At 46.3% G+C, this 27,860-nt stretch overlaps 2 protein-coding genes across 4 annotated transcripts in view; one reads left to right on the plus strand and one right to left on the minus strand.

Annotated features, from left to right (window-relative positions):
- ABCD4 (ATP binding cassette subfamily D member 4) overlaps positions 1–4,315 on the plus strand; it is a 31,450-nt gene extending 27,135 nt beyond the window's left edge. For all 3 annotated transcript variants that reach the window (XM_032947951.2, XM_032947954.2, XM_032947957.2), the window contains one exon: positions 340–4,315. In XM_032947951.2, the coding sequence (XP_032803842.2) occupies positions 340–414 (75 nt within the window). In that variant the 3' untranslated portion in view covers positions 415–4,315. The remainder of the gene's footprint in view (positions 1–339) is intronic.
- On the minus strand, positions 4,301–19,965 carry VSX2 (visual system homeobox 2). Its single transcript, XM_032947950.2, has 5 exons — positions 18,777–19,965; positions 16,088–16,175; positions 12,430–12,553; positions 6,972–7,155; positions 4,301–6,652 (listed from the first exon to the last, which is right to left on the minus strand). Exons 1-5 carry the CDS (start codon positions 19,330–19,332, stop codon positions 6,387–6,389), a joined length of 1,218 nt encoding a protein of 405 aa, XP_032803841.2. The 5' UTR covers positions 19,333–19,965; the 3' UTR covers positions 4,301–6,386.
- Between the last annotated feature and the right edge of the window lie 7,895 nt (positions 19,966–27,860).

The raw sequence follows: 27,860 nt of genomic DNA on the forward strand, positions 1-27,860 counted from the left end.
AGACACAAACCAGGGGATAAAGGACAATGTTAAAATACGCAAATATGTTATGCCCTGACGGCTACCTGTCAGCTTCCATACTGGCTGCCCAAATGTGAACCCATGGTCTCAGCTTCGCTGGCTCGGTGCTCTCCAACTTCTCAGCCACCTTGACCACCTCACCATTGTAGCTTCTTGAGAAGTATACCACATCGCAGCCTCTCCCTTCTGTCCTTCATCTTTTGAAAGGCTCACCCAAAGCATGTTGCATTGTTGTTGCGATGAAGTTTTGTTGTTATTGTTGTTGCAAATTGAAAATTATAGGAATGTTGACCCTCTTTCTCTCTCTTTCTTGCACAGTTCCACGACTCCATTTTGAAGTTGTGCGGCAAGGGACGGTGGGAATTGCAGACTCTGTTCCATGACCCCAGGTGATGGCAGTCTCCTGCTGGATTTTGTGCGGTGGTCAGTTAATTGCTGACCGAGACCAAGGGATTCATGTTTACGGATCAAATTTGCTTTGTCTTTAAGAGAGAGAGAACAAACTAAATCGCGTGCATTGAAGATTTACATGTTGTGTGTATATCAGTATGATTGCTGATCAAGACTAATGGACTTGTATTTGCGAATCAAATTTGCCTTGTTTTTAAGAGAGAGAAAAAACGATTGTTTGCATTGAAGACGTATGTGTCATATGTATGTATGTATGTTGAACTTCGTTCGCACCGTACATAGCCAACCGAGCTAATCGGAGCTGCAGGGGGAAGGACAACAAACTAAACACAAAAGCAACATTTTGTGTCTCCCTGCCTGTGTCTCCCCCTGTGTGTGTGTGTCTCCCCCTGTGTGTGTGTGTCTCCGTGTGTTCATGGGGAGCGATAGTGTAGCGGTTAGCGCGCTGCGCTATGAACCTGGCGACCCGGGTTCGATTCCCGCTCACGGCCAACACCAGTGACGATTATCTGAACCGGTCCCGGGCCTCCCCTAGGTCGACTCGGCCTCAAATGAGTACCTGGTGCGGTGTGTAAACATTGCCACTAGGGAGACAAAGGCGGTCGGGCGTGGTGCTGGCCACCCACCCCCTCGTGTACCGTTCCAGCCTTCATAGGTGCTCGCTAACAGCACTTGCCCCTACAGTCTGTTAAGGCTTTATGGGGGGTCTTTGTCTTTGTGTGTCTCCGTGTGTGGGCATGGGGAGCGGTAGTGTAGCGGTTAGCGCGCTGCGCTATGAACCTGGCAACCCGGGTTCCCACTCACGGCCAACACCAGTGACGATTATCTGAACCGGTCCCGGGCCTTCCCTAGGTCGACTCAGCCTCAAATGAGTACCTGGTGCGGTGGATAAAAACATTGCCACTGGGGAGACTAAGACGGTCGGGCGTGGTGCTGGCCACCCACCCCCTCGTGTACCGTTCCGGCCTTCTTAGGTGCTCGCTAACAGCACTTGCCCCTACAGTCTGTTAAGGCTATACGGGGGATCTTTGTCTTTATCTTTGCCTGTGAATACATTTGTGCGATTGGTACAGTACAATATTTCTTTAAAGTTTGGATACTTGTATCGTATTTTGTTGCAAGTATTTGGACTTTGGTGCTGTAACAGCTGTGAACTGGTTGTATCGTTATGCTTAGTCACCTAGCTTGTCTCTCACTCAGTAGCCACACTTTCATAATGGACCATGTGATTCATGGTTAACAAATGTGGTGCTATTAGCCATGTTTCTATTGCCGTCCAATGATGAGACCCTCGTCCATTAAATCTTCACATCCCAACTCAAGCATTGCCACTGTCTCCTCTACGGCTTCACAAAATCCCTCTCCTCCAAGCTCCAGATGATCCAAAACGCAGCTGCCAATCTCATCACTCAAACCCGTAAATAAGACCCCCATTGACCGAATGCTCCCAATCGCTCTGTTGGCTCCCATTCCATGCTGATCGATTTAAGATCGCAGTCTTCAAGGTCCTCCTTGGACTTGCTCCTGTCCTCCTCTTCCCTCTCATCTCACTCTTCTCCTCTCCATGTTCCAGCAACGGAGGTTTCCTATCGAAGCCCCCAGTCAACCTTCACTCAGTGGGAGATCGCCCATTTCTTCTCTGCCCCCCCCCCTTAGTCTACAACTGCCTTCCTCTTGTCATCCGTGCTGTTGAATCCCCGTCAATCCAGGCTCAACACCATCCTTTTTGATCTGCCTATGAGTGACTGCCTCTATTAAATAAATATGCCCACTGTTTCTGGGCAGCATTCTTTGATCTATGTTACATTGATAACCTTGCTGCATGGGTGTCATGTTTACATCTGGATATGCCATCAGGTGCTGCTGCTGTATCCAGAAGTGTGTCCTGCTATATTTTCATACCTTGTAACATTGCACTATGAATATTGATTTAAAGCTTTCGTGACTGCAGTAATTCATATTCTTAGCTCTTTCGGTAAAGTCACGTTGAAGGGAAACAATAAAATATTTTATTATTTTATTGTTTCCCTTCAACGTGACTTTACCGAAAGAGCTAAGAATATACATTGCACTATGTAAAGGTCAGAACCTGTGCATGACTTTACACAAAATCTAACTCTGTATATGTTGAGAACATCATCGGACATGAAGATGAGTGCAGACTTGAAACAAATAGGAGCAATAATAGCTCACGCAACAGTGATTTTAAGAAATCAAAAGGTGTAGTGTGGTGATGTGACATGCAAGGCGTAATGTGAGTAGTGATACACCTTTTCATGCCTGGAAATTGCATTTTACGTGTATTATTGGTTGTATGCATTGCTTTATGTTTGACTTGCGGTATGTCTGGCTGGGATGACAATTGTTGTGTTATACTGTGAACACATTTAAGTACCTCATCGCTGTGTCTCACCGCTGTATCAGAGGGACATTCTGTGATGGGGCTTATGTGTCTGTTTGTGTAGCAATAGTGTAGCGCAGGGGTCGGGAACCTTTTTGACTAAGAGAGCCATGAAAGCAAAAAATTTGGAAATTTATTTCAGTGAGAGCCATATAATATATTTTAAAAGTGAATTCAACTAAATGTCAGTATAATAAGCCTCTGAATTTATTCTTTTAAATAATGTTGTTATAACACTCACCATTAATGCGACTTCTGGTGCTGCATGGATTTGCTGATGTCTTTGTAGTCGGGTTGGTACTTGGTGAGGTTAAGCTTCATGCAAGCGTTGAGGCTTTCATCCGTTAAACGTGATCCTAGGTTGGACTTGATGTTTTTAAGATGTGAGAATGACTGCTCACATGCATACGTAGGCCAGTATCATCCAATTAAAATAATGGACAATTGCTCCTGCAGCCCTGAACAGGACATGCGCAGTGAAAAATTGATGGATGGATTAAAACAAGTGAGAATATTTTGTTTTATCTGCGAGCCATATGCAATCATCAAAAGAGCCACATCTGGCTCGCGAGCCATAGGTTCCCGACCCCTGGTGTAGCGGTTAGTGCACTGTGCTACGAAAACTGGCGACCCAAGTTCAATTTCCACTCACGGCCAATAGCAGTGCCAATTATCTGAACTGGTCATGGGCCTCCCCGAGCTCGACTCAGCCTCAAATGAGTAGCTGTTCCGGTGCATAAACATCGGCACTCGGGAGACAAAATCAGCTGGGCGTGTTGCTGGTCACCCAACCCACTCGTGTGCCATGCCGGTCTTCATAGGTGATCACTAACACCACTTGCCCAAAAGTCTGTTCAGGTTGTTCGAGGTGGGTCTTTTTCGTTGTCTTTTCACAGTAATTCGAAGTGCAAAGTCAGATTTTATGTTTGAAACTTTAAAAGTTGGGACATGTCTCACAGCTTCTCAGTCACGTTTATTAAAATATACCTTGATCGGTTTGTAGTATCAGTAATCCAGTTTACTCCTACCAAGAGATTTTTGTTATAAATGCAAATATAAATCTGGTATATGTTCCATGTATTTTTTACAAATATGTCGTTAAAGTTCTGTGATTTGAAAGTAATTGCACAATTATTATTTTTTGTACAAATCGACAAAGACAATTTTATTAACAATGTACTTGGTGATTTAAAGCTTTCGTGACTGCAGGGATTCATATTCTTGGTTCTTTCGGTAAAGTCACATAGAAGGGAAACAATAAAATAATAAAAAATATTCACACCTGTGGTTTTCACACCTGATGATGATTGCTTGTGTTGCAGTCGAGACGTCGTGAGAATGTATTGTTTTATATTTTTATTATTTTATTGTTTCCCTTCTACGTGACTTTACCGAAACAACAAAGAATAAGGTACTTGGTGATTTCAAAGTACTTTGTGCTGAAAAAAATGAGTTCCAATAAAGTAATTTGAATTTTGAAAAGTTGCATTTTATTGGATGTTTTGCACTAAAACTTGTTTTTCGTCCGTGTGACCCAAATACAGCGTGAAGTTACAAAATAACAACAGAGGGTGGATCGTTAAAACTCGCCTTTGAAAAATATCAACACGTTCATGTCGGTTTTACAAACACTTAATGCTATGGGCTATCACGATAAATAACTTTAAAGGATGTACAAACGGAGAACAAAAAGTGTAGTGGTTATCTTTAGGGTCGCTTGATTTAGTCGTTTGTGAGTTCTTATGCAGAGTAAAACCAATGTATTGGTTTACCAATCGTGCAGGAATGGTTTATGTAGAGCCATGTAATTATCAGTGTGTTCGTCAAACCAGGGCAATCGAAAGATACTGATGACTTTAGTCAGTAGAGTTGAGAAGTTTAAAAACTGGCAGGTAACAACTGAAGTTTTCTGTCATCCTGTAATATCCGATTAAATTATTACCATTACAAAGTAGGAAAATACTGAGTTCTTGTAAAGAGATTTCACTGAATTCCAGAAATATTAGTTTTGCCCAGGTCCGAGTAACTTTGTTCTCATGAAATAGTTTGTTCAAGTGATTAACCTCAACCTGGTTCAGCCGCCTCACCTCAACAGGAATTCGGCATCTTGACTGAGCACAATTTGGTTTACTTTCTGAAAATCTGCTACGGTAAAGGTGCAGCCCTGCAATTGCTTGCTCGCATCACTGCTGGAGGAAGGACATCCACTCGTGTAATATGAGGCCTTTACAAATGTGCCCCCGTGTTCGTAAAGATTTCAGAATTCTTATCGCCAAAATGTGTATGGCTTTATTTCCACTCTTTGTGTAAAATATTTACATAATGTACAATGTTAGTGCTCGCTATTCGTATAATTGTCCATGTAAGGGAGAAATGTAATGCTGAGATTACAAACGGAACTAAAGCAAACACTGCTTCTTATTTACACGGTGCTAAATGAAAATTATTAAAACTGTGAACATAACCAAAGTTTAATTTTATCGATAATGATCAAAACAATAACTATTTACAACATACAATATGTGCTTGTGGAACAGCTCTGAAATGAGTTGCAGGGTCTTGGGCAGGTATTTAGCGATGCAAGTGTGGGTTTGATGACCTTAGCACAGTTTTGCAATGTGTGTGTGTTTTTTCTACCATAATATTCATACTTGGCTTATGCTCTTGAGTAACGTTGAACTAGATGCCGTGTGACTATTCTCGCCTCGTTTAGTTAAGAAATGTGTTCCTCGCACGTGACTGTCACAGCTGCAGTTTGTTCATGTTTAGCCGTTGGAACATTAACCCCTGTACAGAATTCTGTAAAATTATTCATCTCTCCGGGACTTCATTTCAGGTGGGTCTGTCTGGGTCAGCGACTCAGAAAAATATGTATATGCCCGACACACCACATCAAGTATACCTCTCGCTAATGGGCGTCACGGTGCCACCTACTTAAATCTTTCAGCGACCCAGAAAATATTAAGAAAGTAAGCCCTGCGTCTTTCGCACTTTTGAATAATTGTTAAACGGCTACTGCCGCTGCCTCTTTGGCATCACCTGCATTCGCATCATTCATTACAATTCCTGGTCACTCTTGCAAATGAGACTTTCCTCGTCTCTCGAGTTGTCACCTGCTTAAACAAAATAAACTCGAACACCACGGAACGCTGCTCGCGGTAAATGACAAAATACGGCAATTCACCGCATGCTGGCGCTCAGAACACTGCCTTCGTACCCGCCAATTACAATGGGGCAACATTGACCGTGGAACAATAAAGTATGCTTTAACTGTCGCCTCTTCAATTTCTAGCGCACAAATAAATATGACAACTTGTTATAAGTTAACTCGATTTGACCGAACAAACAGCGGAACAACACGGCCGATGCTGTGGGTGAACAAAGGTAAAGCGTTTGCGCTGGGTGCTCGCTGCAGCTCAACGTTCGCGGTGGCCGCGAGTGACAAAACCCTATTTCCCCATTCGTGCCACACACAAGTTCCTCCACCACCACCACCATCGTCCACCCCGCAGGGAACAGCTCCCATCAGCAGAGTGGCCCCGCAAGGTTCGCCTTAAGAGGGAGTCCGTACCCCGCTCCTGCCGTCCCTGGCACCCCCTCCCACGGTCGCTCTGGGTCCCGGGGTACCGTGACCGGGACGCTGCGGGGTGCCGAGCGGGGACCCGGGCCGTGCCTTGTAAGCCGCCGCTGGATCGCCGTCACGGGGTGCCGAGCTGTCCGGATCGCGGACGCAGACCTCGCGGCCCTTGAAGCCGACGTCTGGCCGCTGCTGCTGCTGCTGCCCGTGCTTGCAGCTCTCCACTGATTTCTTGTGCATGCCTGCGCGCCGGGCGAGATGCGTGCGTGATCTTAATACAGCCGAGCCTGAGTCGTGAGTGCGTGGTTCGGAGTTCGCCGGCAACGCTCTAGTGGTGGCAATTTACAAGGGGGTCGCGTACGTGTAAAGTGCAGTCTCAAATTAAGAATCACTCAATCTCTGCGGCCTCTGCATTTCTGTGCCACCAAGTAAGGCCATTGTTTAAAGCGTCAACTCTCGTATTTTCTTTCCTCTTTGGGGCAGTGTTATGGCCACGTGCGTTGTTGAGTTTGTGTTTGTGAGCAGCTGCCGGCAGCAGAATGTGGTGGTGGTGGTGCTCACCCAGAAGCCACGGAGCGCAGGAATCAACCGCTCCCCCTTCCTTGGCCGAGCGCAGGATGGACTCGGGCAACGGGATGGAATGTCTCACCATGGCTCCGTACAGGCCGTACTCGGCCATCACGCTGCTGCGGCCCCAACACTTCTCACGCTTGCGCCACTTGGCTCTCCGATTCTGGAACCACACCTGAGCACAGCAACCGACCACGCATGCGCATGTGCACGGACACCGCGCAGTGCGTGAGTCAGGGGTGACCAGTGATTCACCCTAATATGATTCACCCTAAAAAAGCAGCGTTTTTTTTACGTTGGTTTTAATCATGGTTGCTGGCTGGGCACGGGCCCAAAGGTCCAAAATGTGAAGCAGCCGGCAGCAAACAGAAATATGAATATCGTAATCGGCGATGGTGAATGCGCTCCTTGACTTGAGCGAGGTTCGAACAGCTTGGGAAGAGAGACGATGGGAGGGAATTCCCAAGTCGGGCAGTGCGAGGAAGAAGCAGGACATGGGACGTGTTGCAAGGTACTAAATGGGGCCCCTGGCTATTTCCTTGTTTCTAACTCCAGCCTCTTCGTAGCCCGGAACTGAGGCCGTGTGAGCACCGGTGCAGTTGCACCGCCTGCGCATTAGACAGCTGTGCCACTGCCAACGTCCCACCCGAGTGAAACGGGGCATTCGGGGGTGGAAGAGGCTGGATTACCAGGCTGTGCTGGGTGAAGAGGGATCTGGGAATTGCAAGGACATGCGAAGCTGGAGCTGCACTGCGGGACAGTTTAAGTCTATAAACTGAACCCGAATCTTAAAACGATGGAAAATATACAATAAAAAATGTGGCTTTTAATAAAAACACACTTCACATACTCTGCACATGTATTTTGCAATAACCATTAGAGAGCCCGTTGCTCTACAACAGGAGATAAGGGACAGCTGTCAATTTCATACCCTCCTTACAATCCTATGGTCGGGGCACGAAAAGTAATCTGCTTTTTTACGTAATAAATTCCATTAAAATACTGTAAGTTTATGTATATATCCTCTAGGATTTAAATAGTATTTTAAAATAAAAATCATACGAGCACAAATCTAACAGTTGGAACAATTTTTTTATGAACCGTGTCAGTCTTCTGTATTCGTTACTCTGACCTCTTCGGTGTCGCTATCTATTTTACGTCTTCAAAACTTTAATTCAACGTTTATTCGCTACTCGGAAACTTCAGTTTAGCCAGTTTCCCAGCTAGATTCGGTGGCAACTGCCCGCAGTCAAAATCGACAGAGTTATTGCTAGAGGAGAGAGGAACCCAAGCAGCTGCCAAACGGGAAACTCGAGGCAGATATTGCATTGAATTGTATAGTAATGTAGAGTTGCCCCTATTCAAGTGTAATATTGGCATCAATATTGCATCATCTGTATGTATGGCTAACCTTTCAAAATAGTGTGACTTTGTTTTTAATATTGACGTTGTTTTCCTCAAAACCACTTTACGTCATTCATATTCATACGCATCATACTGCCAGAGTACTGTCAGAAAAAAATACAAAGTATATATTTTTTTCATATGAAACGTATTAGGTACGAGTAAGAGAAACGGATATGTTCCATTAAGCGGTTCCCTGTTGATAACGCGCGTGTAAAAGACGTCTTCAACAGCAAAACACAACAGGAGCCAGAGCACGCTTTGCATATCAACGTGACATCATTCTTGCGCAAGTTGTGAATGTTTTAATTTGTTTCGTTTAGGTTGAAGAGAGAAAACAATACACGCCTATAGTGGCTTCATTCTTCTTCAGGGACATCATTGGCTGTTACCACTTACATATAACGAGCCGATTTAAGTCGAGTCTAGGCGAACGCTTGTACATCCCGCAACTCGCGTTTTTACGTGAACGCGAGGCTCATCCAACCATCTATCGATCTGCTAAGGCTCTCCCCCCCCCCATCTCCTCCACCTCCTTGCTCCTGCTTCCGAGTTCCCTGGCTCTGCCCGGTCAATGAGACGTGGCCTGTCACTGGGGAAGCCGGGGCAGCAGCACGTGAATGGCGTCCCCTTTGATTATGTCACGCGCCGAAATTCACGGTCACGTCGTGGCGAGTCACGGTGGGTGGCTGGGTCAAGTGCGTGCGAGCAACCCGCAGCATTGATACAGCGACGATTATCTGTGGGTTGCTGTACCCCCACCCCCCCATAATGGAGCAGCAGTGTATATGTAACCCCCCCACCACCACCACCACACGCAAAGTCATTCAAGAGTTGCTCCTTGGGGAACCGAGAGAGGAACGCAAGTTCACAAGGTCATCACGGCCCCCCAAACATCGCCATAGCTTCTTCCCCGCTATGATTCGCTGTGTAATTAGCAGAGATTATACAGCAAGTCAGATTCGAGTGATATGGTACATCAACTCGGGTCTGCTGTACAAGCTGCCTGAGAGATTCAGATCCAAATCTACATATTAAAAAAATATATCTTTTTGCAAAATATTCTATTTAGTTTGGTTTACAACACTGCTGGATGAAAGCCTTCCACACGTCGTGTCGGTCGTGGATGTTTGTTTGACTTTAATTTACCCCGCAGTTCAGTGCGGGTTGGTCAAAGGAGGAGGGGGGGGAGTGGAATTATTCTTTAGCCACTGGAACTCAAGTCGTCAGGTTCACGGCGCAGTGCGCAGCATCGCCCCACTCCAGTACTCCCGATTAAATGATGACAGTCATACCCCGATTTACGTCTCCCGCTTTTACGTCGTTTTGCAACGATGTCGCTGATAGCATCATCCGTCCTCGCTCGTATCCGTCGCTTCAGCCTTCCTCTCCACGTACGCTGTAAATCGCTTTGATTTAAGTCGTTTCCATATTCGTCGTCGCACCTTTTCAGGAACGCATCCCCTGATGTAAACCGGGGTATTGGCGTATTACGCTTGTTTCCCCGGAAAGTCCCGGTGAGTCTCACGACTCCTTACCACTAGGGTCCTGCCAAGTTTCCGCGGCAAGTGGGCGATGTATACAATGTAGATTGGAACTGACTAGTTTCCGGGTAAGCATTTTTTTTCTACTTACGACCATGACGATATCACACAGTGGCCTACTTTAACACGTCGTAGTAGAAGAAGTAGAAGGCTTTCGCGACCAAAATCAATTAAAAGAGGTTTTTTTGGATTAGATCGCGTAAATATATAAATGTGTCGTTAAACCCGCCAGTTGGATACTAGTTCAGCACTCTGGTGTGTTGGCTGTCGCCTGATGAGCCTGGTCGTTATTACCGGGGAAACGTCGTACTCGAATTGCAAATGTTATGGGATTACTCTCCGACACACCGGTGTGCTGAACTAGTAACGAATTGGCATGTTTCGTTTACGTGACAAACCTTACTAATTGGCTATGTCGGGTGGTGGCGAGTTTAACGACGCAATTATATTTACGCGATCTCAACCAAAAAAAAACCTACATTATGAATGGCCTTCTTGTTGCGAATGACGTTGCAGGATCGACCTTAAACGTCCAATGTGAAGCAGACGGCGTGTATTATTTTGTATGCTTTATAGACCCACAGCAATAACCCGATATAACGAAACAACAACAAACGAGCCCGAGGAATGTACTTTAGCTGGAACTGTCTCTTGCACTGAGGGGCGGATTCCGCGTCGTCTTAATAGTGTTGTCGGTATCACTGTTGATTCCCTCCTTCTCCTAAGCACTTGAGACAATAATAAGGCGGATTTAATGTGGGACAACGCAGGTTCATTAAGTGTATCTGCCGCTCAGTGTGCCTGATCTCATCCAATTCCTTGCCCTTTGTGCGTGAAGTTAAGACTTTGCTTAACATGGGACTCTTACTGTTATTGGTATTTTTCTTATTTGAACGTGTTCAAGGGTGCATTTTAAATGCGCTTCCTCTGTGATAAAGTATGACATACAAGACTAAACCTTAAACATGACGTGTTGGAGCGGTGGAACAGCGGTTAGCACACTGGCCTACAAACCCAGCGGCCCGCATTAGATTCCCAGCCATGGCTGACATCAGTAGCGAGTGTGTTTATCTGAACCAGTGCTGAGCCTCGACTGGGTCTACTCAGCCTGAACGGAGTCACGAGTTGGGTGGGTATGAAATATGAGCACTGGGGAGAATAAGACGGCAGGACGTGGTGCTGACCACACCACTGCCTTCGGTAACCCACACTGACCACTGTAGTGAAGTATGGTCAAACAACCCTCAAGATCAGCAAGGCGTGGAGAAGACTTCGTCCAACAGTAAGAGACTAAGTGTCTTTGCATGCATAAATATGTCACGTACCAGGGTCAATTCCACTAGTGAGTCATTCTGTTCGATTTAACTGTATATTTAATTTATCAGAGAAAATATGAATATAGCAGGTAATTCTGTGCCGACATTACAGCATATTGCAATAAATAATCTAATGGGGTTTTTATGTAATTATTATCACAATCAAAAATATTATTTTGTCATCTGTGCCATGATCAGTATGGAGGTACTATAATCTGCCCGAACCGATTTTGTGTTGCAGGGCATTCCATATTTCGTTTTCATTTAACAATGATCTACGTTTGTGGAATTTTTGATGCCTGACGTGATGTAGTGTTTTGGTCGCATTTGTTTTGACATTTCTTCTTGTTCTGATTGCTTTACTTAACTGCTGTACTGTTTTTGCCATTTTCCGTGACCAAAGTAACGTTAGCACGCGAGACGTTATCCTGCTCTCCTGAGTTCTCATCTGGTTAAACAAAATCAAATCGAAACTGAGAATAATATATTAATATCTAGAATCACAACAAACACCACAGAGTTTTCAAAACAACCCCCCCCCCTCCTCCAACTAAGTTCTAAGCTTGACAGCAGAAGGACGAGGCGGGCGCCCGGTTCATTTCGCACCGCAACCGGTGAGCAAACCGATTGCGGTGACTCCACAACGCGAGCGCGTGAGTCACCCCTCACAGATCCCCCCCCCACAACGTAGCCTCTCCGCTCATCACGACTGTGGACATGCAACCCAAACTATGGACCCGTTTCGTAAAACCACTGTAGTCTGCACTCCTTCAACGGAGCAGGGGCAATAGCAAAACTACACGAACGAACTCTCTCCCTTTCGATTTAAAGCTTTCGTGACTGCAGTGATTCATATTCTTGGTTCTTTCGGTAAAGTCACGTTGAAGGGAAACAATAAAATAATTAAATATAATACATATTCAACGTGACTTTACCGAAAGAACCAAATATATATGAATTTTTATTTATTTATTTGTTGTTATTTTTTATTTTCATTTATTTTATTTACTTAAAATAATATATATTTTATTATTGTATTGTTTCCCTTCAACGTGACTTTACCGAAAGAACCAAGGATATATCTCTCCCTTTCCTGAAGCCCTCTCGTCGTGCCCAGTGGACCTCGACATTGAAGCTCCTTGATCGTGTTTCTGCCATCTCATGTGCAGGAGTAGAATGTTGAACCTGGATGCGGTCTTCGGGCAGCTCGGTTTTCATGGCCAGCATCTCCCTGGCGTACACGTCCGGATAGTGAGCCTCATTGAAGGCCTTCTCCAGCTCCTCCAGCTGGTACGACGTGAAGATTGTCCTGCAAATAGTCAGAATCTCGATTTAGACTGGAAGAATTCGATGATTGTAACGAAGTGAAATTATTTTTTTAATCCGGATAACCATGCGTAACCATTGCTGTGTTATGAGTTGTGCATCGATAATCAATAAGGTAGCAGTCGCATTTTTGTGCAAGCGATGTCAGAGCTATTATAGCCGCGTAAGAGCTATGGCCATAGCAAACAATATTGAAGAAATGCGGATTCGTACAGCGTCTGATTGCCACCGCGTCGCATGATGCTGTGCAGACGCGATGTGCAACATTTATATTACACAGAGTATCAGTCGGTCATCGGCACGGGCAAAACAAGGAAAGTATTGAGCCTGCATTTGAACAGAGGCAGAGAGTTGACAACACAGGTGGCTGGGGGAAGAGAGTTCCAGACAATGGGGGCAGCAGAAGAGAATGAGCGACCTCCCACTCTATTCAACTTTCATTTCATAGTTAGTTATAATTTTCACTCTCACAACGCCAATTTAACGATTTCATCAAGATATTCTTGGGTGCTTTCGGTAAAGTCACGTAGATAGGTTCAAGAATATGAATTCCTGCAGTCGCGAAAGCTTTAAGTCAAGATTTCATCAAGACTCGCCGAGACTCAACACTCGTCTTCCAGGAGGTTCCTGCATCGGGATATTTTGACGATTGCATCCGTGCGTGCCGTTTCGCACTTCGCCACGTGCCCGCTGCGGGTGCTAGCGGTCGGGGTGCGATGTAGTGTTGTTCATCGCTGGTTACGCTGTACAGGGGCGGCCGCGGTGGCGAGAAGTTATCTCCCTCGCCTGTTCTACTGGAGTTCGTACGTTCGATCCCGATCCCTGATGCCTGTATATATATGGAGTTTGCATGTTCTCCCCGGAGTCGCGTCCTCCAGTTCCCCCCCCCCCCCCCTCCTTCACATTAAGAAACATGCGTTTGCAGTATTTGTTTTGCGATAAATTTCCACGTGAAAGGCTTATCTATCATATATTTTAAAACTACTCACGGACACGCACACCTTTTCCGTTTTAGATATATATACGTATAATTTGGTCATCACTCGCAACAGAGACGTTGTGCAACAGATATCATCTAACGTTAAACAAAGTTGGGAAAGCAGTTTATTTTCATTCGTGATCATGTTCTCACAACGATAACAGTAATATTATGAGCGTGTGTTGAGTGACATCGGAACCAGTCCTTGTTCCTTGAGCACATTTCCTTCACCACCAGCCCGCACTGACCGCCCAGCGAAGTATAGTCAAACAACCCTCATGAGCGACACAGCGTGAAGCGGTCTTCATCCAGCAGTGCGTTGACAAAATGACAACTTCATCATTACATTCATACCACATTATTATTATTATTGTTGTTGTTATCCTGACGCGTGTTTCTCTTCGGTTCAACATCATAGCGCTGTATGTTTTAAATAATATTTTTAAATATCTAAATCATTTCAACAAAAAATGTGATACGTGTTTATCCGTGATGTAAACACTTTATATGTTCGTCTATATGCGATGATATTACGTGTACAGTCAGCACGGGTTTCCCTCGCTTTGTGCGGTAGTAGATGCGTTCTAAAAAAAAAAGGGCGCGCAGAGCGAAACTGCACGAGACACCTGCCTGTCGAGTAGCGCATACGGTATACACACACACACTAGATACACAGCACACACACAGCACGCACAGTACACACACACTACACACACACACTACACACACACTACACACACTCTACACACACACTATACACAGTACACACACCACACACACAGCACACACACAGCACGCAGCACACACACAGCACGCACAATACACAACACACACACTACACACACACACTATAAACACAGTAAACACACCACACACACACACCACACACACACACCACACACACAGCACACACACACCACACACACAGCACACACACAGCACGCAGCACACACAGCACGCACAGTATACACTACACACACACTACACACACACACTATAAACACAGTAAACACACCACACACACACAATACACACACAGCACACACACACTACACACAATGTTGTCCCACGTCCGACCGTATAGCCGCATGTGAGTGAATTCAACTTGCATAGAGCGCATTTTTGGTAGAAATAGGTTCGCCACATATATGCGAAATCGCAAAAAATCGTACAAAACAAACCCACATAAAGCGAGCGAAACCTGGATAAGCTTTCGCCAGGGGCTCTGCTGATGAGCAACAGATGGGCAAACCCGGCCCAGAGTTTTCGTGTTTAAACATAACGCTGCTTGTTCATATAATGCTCGACGGCCACTAAGCTGATTGAACACACCTGTCAACCCCTTATCAGTGCCCTACCTTATTACAGACCAATTCAGACATTATTGGTCACCCCGTGCCCTAATAAATCTCAAAGTTCATCCTACAAAGTTCCATCACAAGGGAGAAACACAGACCAAACACACAAAACAAATGTGTTGCACTTACTCTTTGGTTCTATTCGGTAAAGTCACGTAAAAAAACAACAAAAAATTAAAAATATAAAAAAAAATTCACGACGTTTCGGCCACAACTCCAGCGCTGTCCTCCAGACAGTCTGCTCCCTTCACCTGATGAAGGCCACTTGTGTTGTGGCCGAAACGTCGTGAATTATTTTATTTATTTTTTTATTTATTTTGTTGTTTTTTACGTGACTTTACCGAATAGAACCAAAGAGTATGGATCCTTGCAGTCACGAAAGCTTTAAATCTAGAATTGTGTTGCACTTATTGAAACGACCGTACGTCGTCTGGACATTAAAACGCAATTTCCCTGTACAAGAATACGGGTTAAACCGTTTTGGTTGACAGGTATGCTAAAAGGTAGTCATATATATTTAATAGGGTAAATTTAGAGCGGAAGTTCATATGTACAGGATAGTTTATAAACTGTACATGTTTGCTGGAATCGGTGGCGTGGCTCACTGCGCTGTGAGCCCCGTTACCTGAGCGCTATAGCCCGACCACGGCTCTCGTTAGTGGCGAGCGATCCAGGGCCGAACCGCTACTGGGTCCTTCACCAGACCGCACTGGGCAGTGTGGTGGAGTATGGTTCAACACCCCAATTGACTATCTCGGCATTACGACTCCTCCATTTATAGGAGTGATGATAACATTAAAAAAAAAACCTCAACACTGTGGCCTTAAGAATAAAATGTGTATTGTAATAAGCGACGTTTCGGGAAATGACCCTTCTTCACAGCACACAGAGAGGCCAGAGAAGTAGACTCGTCTAGCAGTGGAATTGACAAAGGGCTGTACATACGATGTATACCGTGTGCTGGAGGCTCAATGTACCCAAGAGATCAGCTGGAGTGTTGGTGCCGGGTGGATTTGGTGCGTCACGGAACCGTGAAGGATGTGGGGAGGCCTTCATCTAGCAGTGGATTGATCATGGCTGAGGATGAATGTTGGGAACAAGAGCCATGTGCCGCCTTGTGCCAGACCTCCCACTCTTACCCGTGGCCCGGAGTCCCCCACCCCAACTCGCACTTTCTCACCTGTGCCGTCGCTTCTTCCGCTTTTTCGACTGGCAGCCGTTGGAGACATTCAATGCGCACCTGTCTCCCGACGAGATGTCTTCAGAATCTGAGAAGGAATTGATCAATCAATAAATGACAATGGCATCCGAGAGAAACGTCACTCGCGCGAGCGAACAATAAACAACAAGAAAAAACATCTTCATTTGAAGCTTTCGTGACCGCAGTAATTCATATTCTTAGCTCTTTCGGTAAAGTCACGTTGAAGGGAAACAATAAAATAATAAAATATTGTTTCCCTTCAACGTGACTTTACCGAAAGAGCTAAGAATAACAAGAAAAACATCTTCATTTGAAGCTTTCGTGGCTGCAGGAATCCATACTGTTCGGTTCTTTCGGTAAAGTCACGTAGGTATAAAATAAAATAAATCACGACGTTTCGGGCGCAACACAAGCGTCCGTCATCAGATGAGAAAGCATGGTCTGCATGTTTTATACCTACGTGACTTTACCGAAAGAACCAAGAGTAAAGGAAAATATCCACATCGGAAAATTCGCACACCAGCGGACAATGTTAAGATGCGCATATCCAGCGCAGTTGAACGTTTATAATAGGTATAGATTGTTAATTTACGTTCACTATCCATGAGGTTATATGCTATATTTGGAGAATAACAATTGCTTTCGCTAAAGTATTTGATTCGGTTGAGTGTTTATTATTCAATCTTGATTTGAAGCTTTCGTGACTGCAGGAATCCACACTCTTTGGTTGTTTCGGTAAAGTCACGTAGGTAGAAATAAAATAAAATAAATCACGACGTTTCGATCGCAACACAAGCGACCGTCATCAGGCGGAACCGATACAGCAGGACAACTGCTGTTTTAGTTTATCATTCGTGCTGTTAGCTATTGTGCAGAATGTAGCGGGGTGCTTTGTCTGTAAGCAGGTACGTGCGCAATCAAAGTAACACTGATTTACAGCGCTTCTGAATACACTTCCTTATCCATAACTTTTTGGGGTTAGATCGCGTAAATATATAAATGTGTGTTCTGTGCATGACAAACCTTACTAATTGGCTGCGTCGTGTGGTGGCGGGTTTAACGACACGTTTATATATTTACGCGATCTAACCCCCCCCCTCCAAAAAAAACAAACACCTGTGTTATGGATGATATTGCTCGCAAAAGTCTACGTGCTATACCCTGCTGTATGAAGGACAGCTCGGATGTTAGCCGTGGCCGCGAATCGAACTGGGCGCGCGACGTTAGGCGCACACTTCGCTGATAGCTGCACCACCGCTTCCACCCCGCGTGTCAATTATCAAAGCGACGGTATGAGTGATTGTAACAGTTAAGTTGTTAAACAGCAACGTCTGCGTCAGTTACATGTGTTTTTTTACCGAGCCGCATTCGGACAAAAAAAACAACGCAATGTCCGGCGCGTGGCAACTTTACCCCAAGTCAATTTTATTTGTTTTTGCTCACGCGCGTCGGCACCTTTTTCGCACAAATCTGCCACTCCAAAAGCACCGTCATCACATCAACACTCAAACGATTCTACACAATGAGAAACTATATTATAAATAGCCCGTGCAGGGGCAACGATCCTGAGAGCAATGACAAAACTGTCAACTTGAAGTTTACCTCTTGACTTAAAGCTTTCGTGACTGCAGGAATTCATATTCTATGGGTCTTTTGTTTGTTTGTTATTTTTCATTTTCTTTGAACCCATCTACGTGACTTCACCGAAAGACCCATAGAATTTGAAGTTTACCTTCCAACAAAATCCAGCCGCCTTTGCGTCTGGAACACAACTAAGCAAGCCCACGATTTCCCGAGCTGTTCGCGCCAGCAAACAGCAACGGCTGCTCTCCGACGCCTCGTCTTCGGCTCGCACCGCGCGTTATTCGGCAATGATGTCCGACATTTCGCTCCACGTACTGGAACTGAAGAAGCTCCCGGCACGTGAAGCGAAACGTCGGACATCATGCCGATTTTGTTGTTGCTATAGCCTAAAAGCTAGTTCACGAAAGTAAACCGTGATTCTGTGTTGGCAGTGATGAATACGCACAACTAACAGCAGCAAACTCAGCACACACCTGTTCCTAACAAGGACAACGGCCCGAAACGTCTGTTTAGCCGTTCCGGAACCATTCGCTCAAGGTCCGAGCGCGCGCTCCACGTGCAAGCAGCTTCCTCAGTTCCGAGAACTTTCTGGAAGAAGCATTCAGCGCGTGGATCGAAACGTCGGACAACGTTCTGTCATGTCGAACAACAACACGCGGCACAACCAGAACACATGCCGCATCGTAACTATCGCAACACAACAACAAAGATCCCCCGTATAGCCTTGACAGACTGTAGGGACAAGTGGTGTTAGCGAGCACCTATGAAGATCAAAATGGTACACGAGGGGGTGGGTTGCCAGCACCGCCTTTGTCTCCCCAGTGACGATGTTTACACACCGCACCAGGTACTCATTTGAGGCTGAGTCGACCTAGGGGAGGCCCAGGACCGGTTCAGATATTCGTCACTGTGGTGTTGGCCGTGAGCGGGAATCGAACCCGGGTCGCTGGGTTCATAGCGCAGCGTAGCGCTAACCGCTACACCACCGCTCCCCGTCACAACGCACACAACACGACACCACCACCACCACCACCACCCCCTCCATCCGCAGTCGCCCGCGCGTGAACGCCGACGCAGCCCTCACCCGAGCTGTGCTCGTGGTGGCTGTCGAGGTGCGGCGCTGCTCTGCACGCGAGCGCGGCCAGGTGCGGGCCCATGACCCCGTGGCCCGCCGCCCTCGCGTCCCCCGCGCTGTGCAGGGCCTCCAGGAAGGCCGCGGGAGGCGCGTAAAAGGCCGAGAAGGCGGCGTGACCCACGAATCCGTGCATGCCGCTGCCCATGCCGCCCATGCCGCCGCCGGCGTGCAGCACGGAGCGCGCGGCGGCCAATTGGAGCACGGCGGGGTCCACGGCGGGACGCGGAGGCTCCCGGTTCAGCCCCAGGATCTCCTGGATGGCGAACCCCGTGGAGCGGCGCGGAGCCGCCGGGGCGTGCACCGCTAGCGCGGGGCTCGGGCCGCTGGGTGGGACCACCACGGCGCACGGCGGGACGGACACCGTCGGGGCAGGGGTCAAAGCGGGGGTCGAGCCCCCCTTCGTTGTGCGGGTGGCTTTGGCGGTCCCGCTCTCGTGACCGCGCGGCTTGCCATGCTGCGGCAGAGGCTCCGGGGCGGTGGCGCGCGTGCCCTCCTTCTCTGTCATGGTGAGGGCCCCGCGGGTCGGAAGAGCTGGGGTGCGTGGCCGCGAGCGTTGGCCCGGGCGCGGCGCGTTATTTATGCGCTCTGGGGGCGGGATCCCCGCAGACACCCCCGCCGCACGCAGCGCCGAGGTTCGGGGGCCGGGGGTCGGCCGAGAGGCTCGCCGCTGACCGTTTGGGAGTTGCCCGTAATCCGGTCACGCCACTCACAGCACAGTGGGACGCGGGGTCGGCCCACACGCCAGCTCATACAACCCACCCGCCATCCCATGCACCGCCAGTCCACGCACCTGCGTATGCCACCATTCATCACATGCAATCAGACAGGGCAGCACATACACCATTCCACGCGACCGGTCCTCACGTCAGGCCATGCATCTTCACATACACATACCAATGAACCAGTCAGTACAGCTGCCAATACACGAGATCATATATATTTAAACACACGCCAGCACATTCCCATCTCAGGCCATCTAACAGGCAAACCGATACATACGCACACTCATTTCACTCACATCATCTCGCACGCCAGCCCTGCATGGTGCCGATGTACAATTCAGGATTCGTCCCAACCCAAGAATTGAGCACAGAGACTGCAATGCCCCCGCTTGCCCAAATCGCAAACTCTCGTAATTACCCCTCGGCTCTTGAGCACAAGTTTAAGACCATATATAGATTGCAGACTATTTTTACTGACGACACACTGTGGGAACTCAATATAAATTCCATAAGGGGGTTATATAAAGCAATAATTTGTTTCAACAATGCAGTTTTACACAGGCCACGGAAACGCATCCGAAATTATAATTCGAAGAAGCCCTTTTTAAACTGCTTAATTTGCATTACACAATCGCCCTTATTGTGCTGCACAGGGACAGCTGCCACAGGGGGGGGGGGGTGTCCTTTACATTTTTTTTTAAATTAAATGGAAAGCGCTGAAACAAATCATTCATGTTTAATATCATTAGTTGTCTTAGAAAAATAAAACCAAAAATCATCCCTCGTGTAATTGTCATTCCTCTGTGCCGTTGTTTTAATTGAGTATTAGAGTACACCTGTCGGCTCGGATAGAGACCCATCGTAATCGGACAATACAAACGAGATGTACCAGATGTTCAGTCAGTGCGACGCGCACAAACACAAGTTGAAGGATGTACTGGCAGCTTTATGAGAGGATTGACAAGATTGCATACATCTGACGTCACGGACTTCCAATACATTCGTAGAAAATTAGTTTTTATACACTGTGTATATATATACACACACACGGTATTTATAACCTCGCAAAAGAAGTTATCGCAGTGAAAACTGCGTGCCAAACGATACACACATTCTGTAAAGTTCGTAATCACACCATCGTCTTCAACCATGCTCGATCCACTGCTGAATGAAGTTCTCCCCAAGCCGTTGCGATGCAACAATCCACCGAGCTGATTTCATCTGCAACATTAGTTGATAGTAAATCCGCGAATAGTATATGAAGCGCTATTTACAGCGATGTGTATAGGAACATTGGACACACATGTATATTGTAACATTACATTAATCAAACATCCGCGTGTATGACTTATTTGTGAGTTTTAGGACGTGTGTATATATATATACACCAAGGTGTATATATATATACACCTTGGCGTATACAATGGCCCTTGTTATATAAACTGTATACAGCCAATTGAAGATATTGCCAATTGTAATTGTATTAAGCATTCAGTTGCGAGTCTATTTAGCCCATCAAGCTTTTGGGCGTCGATGCCGCTTTGTGGGACCCAGATAGAGTCGTCGTCATCGTCGTATGAAGTGCACCCAGACCCGGCATGGACAATGTGGAGAGTGCCCCTGTGCGCTTGCTTGCTAATTCTTCGTTTGCTAAATGATTTCTGTTCGCTTACAAAAGATACACGCGTCAAACGGGCGAGTTTCACTCGGGCTGGTGAGCGATTTCGATGGCCCAAGGGAGCACAACGGTCACCTGTTGCTCACCGCTCACCACGTGAGCAACAGGTGACCTTTGGCTGGCCATCGAACAAAGACTCTGTCACTGCACCACTTCTGCGACCGTCTGGAACGCTCTTCCTTCCGATATTAGGAAGCCACTGGGGCTATGCACTTTTAAATCGAGATTGAAAACTCACCTGTTGAGGACTGCGTTTGTGTGCTTAGTTTGTTGTCCTTCCCCCCCCCCTCCCCCCATGCACCTCCGATTAGCACGGTTGGCTACGTACGATACGAAAGAAGTTTAACATACATTCATAGCTACGATCCAGGATTGTAGCGACGCACGCGGCTTTTTCCCGCGGGAATGAACGAGTGAAAGAGCGTGAGTGAACCTGCGAGTGAGTGAGTGAACCTGCGAGTGAGTGAACCTGTGAGTGAGTTTCAGAGCGAATTTGCACTCGTTCGTTCAGACGCAGGCCTCGTACGACCATCGCGTGTGTATCTGGAACGACGGCGCAGTGGCTGGGCCGCTTTCACTACAAATACAGCGACCCGAGGTCGATTCCCGGGCAACATCAGTGAATAATATATCTGAACGCTGTTTACCTGTTATCTGTATGTCCGACTGTATAACATGTCCGTCTGTATATATTGTACACTACACCTGTCTCTCTAACAGACCTGTCCGTGTACGTAACGGACAGGTATGGAAGCTTCGCAAGCCTCACTCACTCAGCGCAAGCCGCTTGCAAGATTAACTCGCGTGTGAACTTTCATTCCGGATAATTGTGACTTCAAATTAATTCCCAACCTCCCCACTGTTATTGCCTACTTGTTAATCGCGTTTGGTGCAGGGCTATGGAGAGAGAGGAGGGGGCGCTCTCTAAACCTGCAGAGGGAAGAAAGCAGATTAAGGCCGAATTTGAAGCATTGAGAGTTATTAAGTTACACGGAACTCATGCAGATGAGGAATTAAGTCTTTGCAAGCCGCGTGCTGTATTTGCATACATATAGTTACGGTCTGATCTTGCTCTTGAGTGGAAATCGTTTGGACACAAAAAATGCAATTACGGAAAGTCAAAATAAGCGATCGGACTTAATGTGTCGCATCACCGTCAGATGAGCGATGTAACTGTGTTTACAAAATCAAATGAAACTAAATGAAAAAAGCAGGTGTTGATTTTTAAATCGACATCGGGGAAGTGTGGTGCCCGCGTGTGTGTGTGTTGGGGTGTGGAACATCGCACCTTAACACAGCCTTCACTGTGTACTCGCCAGAAAAACAACAACAAGATATGTCGATAACTCTCTCTCTATTCTTTTTTCTTTCAGGTCTATTTGCGCTGTTTGCAAACAGCGAACAGCTGCCGCTGGACGCACTGGAGCGGTCACCATCCGATGCTGTGCAATGTCAACAACAGCGGTTTGGTGACTCATCCAAGCGCCCACGAGTGGCGATATTTAATACGCTCAGCCGGGTCCTGCGAGATGCGGAGTTTTACCCCGTTTAAGATAACAAAAAAATCGATACGAACGACACGTTTCAACTTTCACTTGGAAACATATCCACCGACGCGCCGCAAAGTCCCATCCGCTTCTTCGTAATTAGAGCACCTCGATAATCCGGCCAGCAAATTTCCTGCAGGATCAGATATTACCGGCTTAAACCGGTGGGCTTTGACGTGAGCACGTAATCAGCTTAATTTTCGTAATTTTTCACCAAAACCTGCCCCCCTCCCGTCCCCTCCCCTCCCCTCCAACCGTTTGATAGATGATTTGAATGGTTAATTAACTGCGGGATTAGGCAAAAGTGCGCGGGTCCCATGCAATATGCCACGAGTGGTCCGTGTGGCTCGGCACGCCGGTGAACGCGTGGCGTGACCCAACGCGGATATCACCTGGCAGTGGCTCGAGACTAAAAAACAAATACCTCACCCCGCCCCAAGCGGGCAGGCGCCCGCATTAGAAAATCAACCAACCGAAATAACTTGGGTAAGCAAGGTGCTTAGCGTAATGACCATAAAAGCCCCCCCCCCACCACCACCCCCTCTGATGGCCATTTGATCTTTAAAACGAATGCGAGATATTTGATTCATGCGCGGCGATGGGATTATTGAGGATGAACCCAATCAGTCCCTGTCCCTTAGCGTATTCTCTTATATAGGAGGGGGGAGGCTCAGGAGGGTCGTGATTAGAGGTTATTTATAAAATCTCTTGCAAAACACAACTTTTGCTCCCCCTTCTAATCTGGGGTTGCACGCACGTGTCCGGCCAGCGTGCGGAGGCAGCAGCAGCAGCAGCAGCGCTGCCTCCACCCGCTTACTGCCTGCTGCTGCTGCTACTCGTCATGCTGCTACTTCTGCTGCTGCTGTTACTTTTGCTGTTGTTGTTTCCGTCGATTTTGCCGGTGCTGTTCCTGCTGCTGAAGTTGCCGCTGCTGCTGCTGTTGTTGTTTTTGCCGGCGATGTTAATGCTGCTGCGATAGCTGTTGTCACTGCTGCTGCTCCTGCTGTTACTTCTGCTGATGGTTCTGCTGCTGTTGATTTTGCTGGTATTGCTGTTGCTACTGGGGTTGCTGCTGCTGTTGTTGTTGTTGCTGCTACTGCCGTAGCTGCTGTTGTTGCTGTCCCTACTGTTGCTGCTACCGGTTTACAACTCGAGTGAAGGCAATGTTACGCAGACTGTGCTTGTACCAAGTGTATACCCGCGTCTGCTAATCGTGATAGCGCTGTGGGTTTGGACGCATCGAGCGCGATTTAGGTATACAGCATATATTTTATCTTTTATTTCAACCAAGTAAGAGAGCTCATTGAGACTGAGTTTAATTTCATTTAATGGAAACCTGGGCTACAAAGGAAACTTTTAGAAACAGAAAACAAATTCGTAAACTGAATTGTCCAGAGGTTTCTTGTTCGCTGCTTGTTGCATATATACGCGGTTCGAATTTGAAAGGGCACCCTGGTTAATAGTGTGTTTGAAATACGCGAGCGTCTGCTTAACATTGGACGTTAAAGATCTCGTGACATTCGAATAAGAGGAAGCCATTATGCGCTGTCGTTACGGGAAAAACATAATCTAAATATTAATTGTGATAATAGATAACACATTACCGTAAGTAATATACAATAAAAATGTTTTAATGCCATTGTTTAAATAAATGGCATAACCCTGTGTGTCCTGATTTTCGGACCACCCTGTATATTATTACAATTAAATAAGGCAACAAAAGTGTGTGTGACTTTGTGGATGCTCACCGCCAAGAATCTAGTATTTTGTTATATTCTTCTGTGATGTCATTGTATCATATGGATGTTAAATACTCATGCAATATTAACGTCGGGATTCTGAATTGAACGTACATTTTTGGTGATTTGAGGCATTCCTGTTTGCATCAATGACGTCATATGCAATGGTTATTATCAGCAAGTAAGCTTTCGTGACCAACATAATGACTGTACATCTGTAAACAATAGCTTCATAGCTCATCGGATTCTTCCAGTCTAAATAAAGATTCTGATTCATAATGAATACATATTAATCCATTATGCATGTTGTAACTACCAGAGAAACGTCGCATCAAATTGTTACATGTGTATGGATTTCTCTGCAACACACCTATTTGCTGAAGCGGTAAGAATAAAATGTCAAGTTCGTTCACCACGTGACAACTTTATAGATTGGCTGTGTCGGGTGGAAGAGGGTTTACAACACGCATTTTACTTGCGCGATCCGATCCTAAAATTTATTACGAATACATTATTATTCTTAACGCAACTGCTCGGCTAAACCGTGGAACGTGTAGCCACCAATCTCCCCCCACGCAGAATTAGCCCGTGTTGAGCAGCCGTTTCTATGTAGCCCGTGCACATTGCCACGTGTTTCTGCTCGCGTAGTCCGCTCACGACATTGACAGCACGTGCAAGTCTCGGCTGCATGTTGGACTGAGCCTGCGCAGGCAGCTGGTGATGACGATCACAACTTATATAGATGATGGTACCGAATTCTTCCGATCATAAGAAGTTCTGGAAAGTAAGACGCACCCACAAACGTCTGTGCTCCGGTGTAAATAAAGTAATACAAAAAGATTTGGTAACACCCACCCGCCAGATTACAAGACACACTCCCAACTTTTGCTTTCATATACAGGGGAAAGAAAATTATGTGTTTTATTATGGGAAGAATACGGTAATACTACTGTAGGAAGGTTTTCGCGGCCCTGCCGAATAGGTCTCCGATGTTGTTTCCGGGTTGTACCGGTAGAGTGTCGTTCGGGCCTGATTATGCGACGTTTCGCTGCAGGTGCTAACAATCGGTATAATCCAGCAACGCTATATGATCTAGAGGTGGGCGCGGGCGGGAGTTTGTAGCTGCTCAATTCCGTCCCTGAATAGAAGCTTCCCGCAGGTGGAGCGAAACGTCGGACATGGTTCCGGAGCTTAAAGTCGGAAACGGTGCCGAAGAACTCTGACGATGGTGATGCTGATGTGTCAGCGCCAGCGTGTTGCGCCGTGCAAGCGGCCTCGCTTCGAGTTAATCGAAGTTCCTCCGATGGGATTCCTGCTTTGTGCGTGCAGCACAGCAGCCAATGAGACATTCGGACAGGGGTGCAGGGGGAATTGACTCTTTCGCGCAATCCATGGAGGGGGCCCTCGCGAGAACCGAGACCCCCGTTACGGGGCACCGACGGAAAAGTTTGTCCGGGCCCCCCCCCCCCCCCCCCGTGTGGCAACACCGGCGCCCAAGCTGTTTAAAAACAGAGTTGCAGATTTTGGTACCCCCCCCTTCCCAACCTCCACCCATCCATCCCCGCTGCCAGCAGAGCAGATGTCCGTCCTTAATCTGTTCCTAAAATGCATTATCTCCTTTGTAAACATATATAGGTCAGTAAATATGCAAAACGCTTAGGACAAATCTGCATATAATGTTAATCTGTCGGGCGTAACAGTTAGATCCGTCTTAAAACATTAATCATCATAAAGGCAGAGAGACATAATTGCTTTCTTTTTCGATCTTGCAATGAATGAGGGCGCAAATCAAGTAAATGCATGTATGGCATTGATTCTGCGATTGGAGTGGACGTCAAGATGACGCTTGCCGCGACAGCCGATTGCAGTTAAAGCAGCGCCAGATAAGTAATCTCGACATGCATGGGATGAAGCCTTCACGCCTGTGCATATACACATCATCATTAGCATAATCTTATTGCCACGATCATAATCAAGTTATTACCACCGTCATTATTATCATCATCATTAAGTTATTACCACCATCATTGCGGTCATCGTCATCATCAATATAATTACTGTCACCTTAATCAAGCGTGTAGTGTAGTAGCTGCGTAGTGCATAATGAAAGTACTAGATTCTCTTTTGCGGCCCCTCGGTCTGGAACTCGCTCCATCCCACTCAGTTGCAGTTTATTTATTTTTTTTATTTTGGTATAGCCCTGTGAGCCATTCGGCTCTTGATTCGGGTGCAACCACAACAAAAAACAAAAACACGAACAAGAAAAACATATTAAAGTGACTATGTGACTGTGCAAACATAAAATCCATGAAAAAAACAGCAAAAAATATTCCTGAAAAAAGCACCGTACACCAACGCTGTGTGCAAAAAATCCCAGTGGGATGCAAGTCAAACAACAACAATAACAACAACCACAAGAAAACTTAGATTAAGGCCATCAGTCCAACTCCGTACTACAACAAACCAAAAAACTTTTCCAAATTACCAAAAAATAAAGCCATAATTGCAACGTAACAGTGATCAACAGGGACTGTGACACGCTGTCGACTCCCTTGCTGCTGCTGCTGCTGTTCAATGTCCAATCTCAAGAAATCCCTCTGCTCCTCTGCCTTCGGTTCACTGTTGCGTCTGGGAATCCGCATTGAAACTCAAAAGTTAAACAAAATCATTTGGTGACGCTGCTGCTGCGTTGGCAGTGGTGCAGAAGCACAATCTACAAAAAAAACTCAAACCCATCCTTGGTTCGAAAGAACCAAGAATATGAATCCCTGCAGTCACGAAAGCTTTAAATCAAACCCATCCATCAATAAATGTGGCCTTTAGAATGGGGGAAAAAACATGATAGATGACGTTTTGGGTAGTGGCCCTTCTTGATATATACAGAGACGCACAAATGATGTATGTATGGGAGGGCTCTTGACAAATGTGTTTTGTTGTTGCAAAATGTGACTGTAAATTATGTAAACCTTAAAAGGGTAGGACCATAATAATAGGGGTTTCCCCCTTTTTTCTGGCGACAAAATTGAAACCTTTTGCAAGGAATAATGTTTACATTCGCCACAATACTTGCAGTCAAAATGCAAACAAAAAACAACACTCTGATCATTTATGCATTGTCCTTGAAACTGATTGGTCCACACCAGAGACAGCTTTCCTTAGAGCCTATAGTCTCATACGGTGTTCGACCAGATGACGCCAAAAGGGGAAAAGCCCTATTATTATTATTATTCGGGTAGGACCATGTTTTCTCGTAAACAGTGTTGCTGTGTGATCAAAGCATAAGAATAATAAGATCATACTCATTGCCGATCTCTTGCCAATCCACGGTTGGACGAATAGAAGTCGTC

The sequence above is a fragment of the Petromyzon marinus genome, chromosome 6 (genome assembly GCF_048934315.1).
Source record: "Petromyzon marinus isolate PM22_M1 ecotype Great Lakes invasive population chromosome 6, UKy_Petmar_22M1.pri1.0, whole genome shotgun sequence".
NCBI classification, from domain to species: domain Eukaryota; kingdom Metazoa; phylum Chordata; class Hyperoartia; order Petromyzontiformes; family Petromyzontidae; genus Petromyzon; species Petromyzon marinus.

Excerpts from the sequence above, each read along its gene's own strand:
- VSX2 (XM_032947950.2), bottom strand. The coding sequence starts at position 19,332 with ATGACAGAGAAGGAGGGCACGCGCGCCACCGCCCCGGAGCCTCTGCCG. Across the intron at positions 12,554-16,087 it reads CGGAAGAAGCGACGGCACAG|GACAATCTTCACGTCGTACC; the intron begins GTGAGAAAGTGC and ends GACTATTTGCAG. Across the intron at positions 6,653-6,971 it reads CTGCGCTCCGTGGCTTCTGG|GCATGCACAAGAAATCAGTG; the intron begins GTGAGCACCACC and ends CCCGGCGCGCAG.